The sequence below is a fragment of the Heterodontus francisci genome, chromosome 10 (assembly GCF_036365525.1).
Source record: "Heterodontus francisci isolate sHetFra1 chromosome 10, sHetFra1.hap1, whole genome shotgun sequence".
NCBI lineage: Eukaryota > Metazoa > Chordata > Chondrichthyes > Heterodontiformes > Heterodontidae > Heterodontus > Heterodontus francisci.
The window spans coordinates 101,647,632-101,654,564 of record NC_090380.1 but is presented as its reverse complement, the minus strand read 5'-3'; the positions used below and the strand labels follow the sequence as shown (position 1 = coordinate 101,654,564).

At 38.2% G+C, this 6,933-nt stretch overlaps 1 protein-coding gene across 5 annotated transcripts in view; it reads right to left on the bottom strand.

Moving 5' to 3' along the window:
• Nucleotides 1–1,137: 1,137 nt before the first annotated feature.
• The window catches only part of erg (ETS transcription factor ERG), a 276,398-nt gene continuing 270,602 nt past the window's right edge, over nucleotides 1,138–6,933 (bottom strand). For 3 of the 5 annotated variants that reach the window (XM_068041173.1, XM_068041174.1, XM_068041176.1), the window contains 3 exons: nucleotides 5,732–5,791; nucleotides 3,703–3,750; nucleotides 1,282–3,357 (listed from right to left, as the gene is read on the bottom strand). In XM_068041173.1, coding sequence (XP_067897274.1) covers nucleotides 2,837–3,357; nucleotides 3,703–3,750; nucleotides 5,732–5,791 — 629 coding nt within the window. In that variant the 3' untranslated portion in view covers nucleotides 1,282–2,836. Of the gene's footprint in view, nucleotides 3,358–3,702; nucleotides 3,751–5,731; nucleotides 5,792–6,933 lie in introns of all 5 variants that reach the window. The other 2 variants (XM_068041177.1, XM_068041175.1) reach the window with 2 other exon arrangements.

Below are 6,933 nucleotides of genomic sequence, written 5' to 3'. Positions count from 1 at the left end.
CATCTTCAGAATGTAATCTTTTCTACTGTTTACTTAACAGATTTTGTTTTAGAAACAGCGGCCAAAATTTAAAAGCACTTTTTTGATTCAATGCCCTCCAGAATGTCTGTCATCAAGGCAGCCAACATATATCTTTAGTTCCTGCCAATGCAACAAAAAGAAAATTGGTGGAGATTTTTTAAGTTTTCCTTAATGACAGTAATACTTTATGCTCCTCCTATCTTTGCTTAGTCTTCTCTGAGGAACATTTGCACTGGAACTTGGGAGACGAGCTCCCAATCAATTTTAGTTCTGATGTTTCTTCAGAAAAATACGAAAAGTGTTTAGAAAATAAAACAGCAGCTCTGCACATATTACTCCACTGACCAGGTTAGCAGTTTTTTGCATGTTGTACTTGCAAATACAGAAAGGAACCAAAACTAGTGAGCAGGTATTTACACTGTAAATGTAACCAATACTGCAAAGTGTTCAGGTTACAGTTGTACTGTCAGCGCAGACTAAACCCAGAGTTAGGGTCTAACTTGACACCAGAGCAGAGTGACGGAATCTCACTCTGCTTCAGCCTAGAGTCAAGATGGCCCTTTAATATCAAAAATGCAGCAAAGCACCAAATGCCAAACTTGGGCTGTAAGTTCTGGTGACAAAAGAAAATTAATTTAGTGCTTGATATTTTTTGAAATTTTACTCATCCAAATTAGATAGAGCATTGGCTGTGAAGACTTGGCTGCTGAGAGTTTCACAACTCACCCTTTTCTGTTGACCCCACTGTCGCTGAGTCAAACTCCTTCCTTAACAGCATTGTGGATGTACTTACACCATATGGTTCAAGTAGATGACTCACCATTATCTTCTCCAGGGCAGTTAGGGATGGTCAATAAATTCTGGCCTTGCCAGTGAAGTACTCATCCCATGAATCATTTCTCTTTTTCTGCTATTGGTATATTGCTTCCTAACCACTGTTCAGAATTTTTTAAAAGCTGCATGTTTTTAGCCAATGTTTGAGAAAGTATATAGTGAATGCTGAGTTTCTATTAAAAAGGAACTAAGTCACATAAATGGCTATTTTGGCACTTTTTGTATCAATAAAGTTTTTTTTAAGTCCATTAAGCCTCTCTAACTGGTATCTAATAATACCCCATCTTGTGCGGTGAGAGTCTCCATCTATTAGATATTAAGGCAAGTAAACAGTTACCTAAATATAATTAGGGTTTCCATCCCTTTAATTGACCCTTGCCCCCAATTCCGTCCCCCAAAATGCTGTCATAAGCTTGAGGTATAAGTAACAATGGGAAAAACAAACTCTGAAATGAAAGCCAGGCTTATTTTAATACATATATAAATTGCATCCTATGTGCTAAGAGTTTCATATGTAAACATAAAGCATATTTCATTAAAAAGAGTTATAAATCAAGGCCATAATGTTTAATTGCATATTTTTTTTCTTTTTTTCATTCTTTTCTGTTTTTGTTTTTTTTTTGTTTTGCGTCCATGGTTGGCCGAGGTCAACTCGTAGTGTCAGAAACAGAGGAATATATAAATGCATAAGTTACATAATAAGTTTACAATATAAAATGCAAAATAACCTTGATTTGAATACTTATTTCTTACAAACGCACAGCGTTCGCGACTCTTCACATCTGGCGACCGCCTAGGTTTAAAAAAAAAATGCATTTGAGATCTCCTCAGGTTTGATAGTGGGCTAGTCCCGGCCCAATGTGCAGGATAAAGAAAAATAGTAAAACCCCCAAGTTTCAGGTCCCGATCAGTTTTACATCAAGCACATTCACAAGATCCCGGTTTTTTGAAATGTAATAATTCCAGACAATCCCAGTTTTCCAATTCTTAAGAGATGTATTTTTTTCACTAGATGATGAAGTGTTTTGGCTCCAGATCTCTGTTTTGTTTTCTCCTTCTATTTCTCCCTTCATATTATTGATTGTGAAGACTAGTATGTTGTTGGTGACTCTTTTTGGAGAATCCTTTTTATATCCAATTGATATAATCTTGTTTTTGCATGTCCATTTAAAAAAGCACACACACCAGTTTATTCCTTTTCAGCTAAATCTTCAGTTCTCCTATTTCATTGCCATTGCCTAATTTCCAATCCATCACGTAGCCTTCTGCACATACTCAAATCCAAATGCTTGGCTCAAGCCATGCAAAGTAAGAAATCATTGTACCAAATCATGCAGTATTGTCCAACAGTCTCCCAAGTCTTGGAGAGATCTTCCACAATTTTGTTTTTTAATATACTTAGATGATAAATCCTGTTAACAAATAAATTCCAGAAGGTATAAATATTTCATTTCAAGAGAGCAAGAGTGTAACTGCTGAAGAACATCCACGATGTTACACTGAAGTCTCTCCTTTGTAGATCCTACATTTACATAATATCTGACGTTTTGTTTTCTCTTGCTGTGTGTTGATCTTTGTTTCTTAAATTCCATAATCTCAATATCTTATTCCATGCAACACTCATTGTCTTTCCAACATTGTTTTCTTTTCCTGATTGTCAACAGTAACCAGTTACTTAATCCTTAGTTCTTTTTCTTTCAGTTCATACACTCTCCAAAAATTACTGCTCTTTCAATACCTCAACTCCAGTCAGTTAACCAGTTATATTGTCTTCAAGAGACACATATCGAGCTTATTTCTAATATGTCAACACACGGTTTTAACTCTTCCAGTATTCGAGACTTATCTCATCTTCAGTATTCATGTATAGTTTGAGTCTACACTTTGTTTTATTTTTCTCCAATTTATGTTCATAGTTATTAACCCAGTGTTCCATTCCCAGAGCAGTAACCCAAGTCTTAAGTGAAAAAATGAGAATTGTTCAATAGTAAGTTCCAAGGTGAGATGGCATGTGGGTGGCTGGATGTCTGGCATTTGGGTAGATGCTTCCAGTTGGAGAATTCCAGTATGGACTCGGAGCTGCAAAGAAACTAGAGGATGTCACAGGTAGAGCAGGAGGATGGGGAGCCACAAAATTCACCTTTTGCTGGTGTGTATGGTAGGAGCTCATGTATGAGATATCTGTTGGATACTTGTACATGGAAGACTCAGGGGGGTGGGGTTGCAAGGCTTGTGCAATCCCGTGGAAGTCAAATTTGTAAGCGTAGCGCTTGCCGTGGACTTTGGTCATGATGTTCTTGTCATAGTAGTAACGCAAAGCCCTGCTCAACTTGTCATAGTTCATGTTGGGCTTGCTCTTCCTCTCTCCCCAACGTCTTGCCACCTCATCTGGGTCTGTCATTTTGAACTCTCCATTGGTCCCTTCCCAAGTAATGCAGTTGGCATTGGAGCTATCAGACAGAAGCTCCAACAGGAACTGCCACAGCTGAATCTGGCCACTTCCTGAAATCAAAGAAAGAACAGTATTATGCCAATGTCCAAAAGGGATTTTTTTAAATTAAGAGACAAAGATGAGTGCCAAGGCTTTACTGCAGGATAACATAGTTGAAAAAGACAACAGGAAAAATAAAGTACATCACGAAGCCTTGATAGCAGGGAGAAGGCTGAGGGAGGTAAGGGTTTCCACGGTATTGAGATCTTAGGAAAAAAGTAAGAGTACATGATGGAGCAATCAATCTTGATGGTGCCATAAGGAAGGGGAGTGAAAGAAGAATAATTAATCACGAAATACATTCATGTTTACACTTCTTTTAAAACTGCTTTTTGCTACTGCTACATTCAACATACCTGGGTTTGCAAGACGGCTACTTGTAGGCCCAAGAATCTGATAAGGATCTGTAAAAATGTGAATAAATATTAACATAGTGTTCTAAGATGCCATGATTTCAGCATCTTTTTAGAATGAGTAATTTATTCCAATTTATGAAATTTGATCCAGTGACACCTACAGCTGGAAAGTATGTATGTAACTCAGGAGAGAATGGGATCAGACTTTGCTGTGGTTCCCATCACCTTGCACACTCTCACAGTTGAGTGGTGTGCCAACATTGACTGTATAGTCTCATATGGGAAGAGGTACCAAATGGTTTCCGGTGTCGATAGTCAGATCTTAACATGAATTATCAACTTAGGGAAAACAAGGGAGAAAACAGGGCAACTAAAATGACTATTGCTGATAATGGTAGCTACATGCTTAGTGTGTATGTATAGAATTTCCCTGTTTCCTTCTCTGTAACAGAGGAGTTACAAGTTAAAGTTTCCACTTTGAGCGTAATCAGCAATCTGGGTACAAATTGTGCTTGAAATTGTGCTAGTTTGCCAAACCGAAATTACAATTCAAGTTTCCGCTCAAATTTATTTGCATAATCCCAAACATAAAATCATTCATGATCCAGCATGATCAGGCAGTGTAATAGAATATGATTGTTTATTTTTCTTTTCCAAAAAATATTCACTGATGTATTTAAGAGTGGTAATCTGATGCAGTTTTACTGCAACAGCTGAAATGGGTTCATCACAAAACATAAGCATTTTTAATATGAGTGTCCAGTCCACCACATGTGAGTAACCTGATTTTAAATCACTGAAAGTGACTTTTAAAAACTATACTGAACCATTTAGTGGTTTTACTGGTATACAGCTTTTTTAATAAATTAAATATTTTTAAATATTTAAAAGCTTTTAAAACATGCCTGCTAGTGCCTTTTTACCTAAAAACGAGCTCAATTTGAAGAGCCTTTGCAAACAATCGCACAAGGATGCAATCGACAGCAACTTGCCAAGCTTATTACTTTGATTGGGGTCGTGTGTGGCCTGTTTTGTAGACAGGGTTGGATTCCAGTGCAATGTTTTTTAAACAAATGGTAACTATTGCAGAAATTCTATTTATACTTGACTTTAACCTCAGCTTAAGATTTTGTGATCTTTTACACTGGTTTGGTTGATTTCAGGCAAATAAACCAGGGGAAACTAGCAGAAAATCTAGGCCAACCTGTTTAAAACAAACAGGTTAGTATCTTTGTTAAGATAGCAGACAGAAGAACGTCATAAGAACAAGTTAATCATTTATCCATTATTACTCGCATCATTCATATTTCACCCATATTCATTTGGAGTTAAAAAAGGCAATGGTGGGAAGATTTCTTCTGAATGCTATGGGCAATGAAATTGTAAACACATTTATAAAGGATAAGTTTATAATATTTTTACATACAATGCACAGAGAAAATCTTTGCCCCAGATTCACATCCTAAAACTTTATTGAAATTGGCCAAAGGACCAAAAGTTACATTTTTAGGCCACAATTTCCTTTCTGACCAATTGAGACATTTATTGCATGGGGAGTACCAGTGCCCAAGTTAGTGCCTACATCAGTGAATTAAAAATCTTGACATCAGCATTATACACATCCATCACATGCTCGCATCATCAGAATCAGACATTTAACATCAATATTTTTTAGAACTGGATGTTTTCAGGGTTTTTGCTGTCATGAAATTCTTCTTAATGGAAGAAATGGAAGAATGTTTATTCTTCTCTACACTTCATGATGGTGCACTAATGGGATCATGGAAATGTGCCACTTTGAAATGTGCAATTGCTGAGAGTCTGATACACTTCATTCAAATAGGAATTTAACCCCAAAGGTTTGCCCTGCAGAAGAATCAATCTTCTGCATGAAATGGACAAAGATGGCAGATGGCAAGCAACTTTAAGTGTCAGCTGAGTGAACGAAAGGCTTGCTCCAATATTGTTTATGATACCAACACAGGTAAACAGGTAACCGGCACTGTTTAAAGGCAAGAATTGCAAGTACCTATCTGGTGACGAGGTTGGTCTTCCACTTTGGTTACATTTGAGGAAGAAGAAGGGGTTCCTAGACAAGAAAGGAAAAAACAAATGACGTTCAGCTGGTGCTGAAATCTTTTTATATTGAAACATGATGCTGTCACTATTTCACCTGGATTTTAATCCTTTCTGCTGACGGGAATGGGTGATTAAATCATCAGTCGAGAACTTACCAGTGCATACAGAGCATGCTCCGGCCCGTCGCCATCTTAACCGCACACTTTTCACAGGCGCCTGCTACAGGAAGGTGAGGGAGCGTGAATAAATTATAGTTGGGACCCTATGGCACAATCAGGGCACCAATGGCATTTTAACGGTAACTTGCACCAGTCTGACCCACTGCTGGACCCGTCGGTAAAATCCTGGTGATGAGGGGATCCTCGATCAGAAGAGGCCCAGGAAAGTAAGTCCATTTTAATTTAATTTTATTATTTCCTTCAAATGAATGAAATCTTGAACCTCCCTTACTGCGAGATTCCCTCCGCGTCCCTCCAAAACCTGCGCTCTCCTGACCCGCTTCCTAAGCATTTACCTGATATCCAGGGCCAGCATGGCATCAGCTTGGTTGGAACTTGACAGGCTATGACTGGTAGCAGCTCACCACATCTGTTCAAATGGAACCCAATGCTGAATTTGGCTCGGGACTCAGGCTGGCATGGACTGGCACGAGATACAATCATTTTGGGAATAAACTGAATTTCACTCCAACGAACCATGGCAACACACCAGAGTGATGGAATGTATTGAAGACATTGCTCAGTTCTTCCATTCTATCACTACAAAGCAAGTATCCAAGCTAAGAATGTGAATTTCATGAAGTGTACAACTTGATGCAAAACACCATTGATGACTTGAACAGGCTCTAGTTTTTTTGCTCATTGTATCAGTGTTATGTCCTATTGAAATGTTTGCATCACTCACAGACTCAACTGCAGGAGAGGCCAATGGTGCAGGTGAGGCTGAGAAGAGTAGTAGAGGAATGAAGATAAGTGTTTAGTCAACCCTAGGTTTGGGTTTTTGAAGCTTGTAGTTTGAAGGAAAAATTGAAAGAGGTGAGGAGCTCCATAGTTCCGAGAACCTGAGAGAAAATGAGTTGAGCAGGGGAACAGTGCAATGACACAGTTAATTTTGGTCAACTTTCTTCAGGCGACATTGTTTTTGATCACTTCA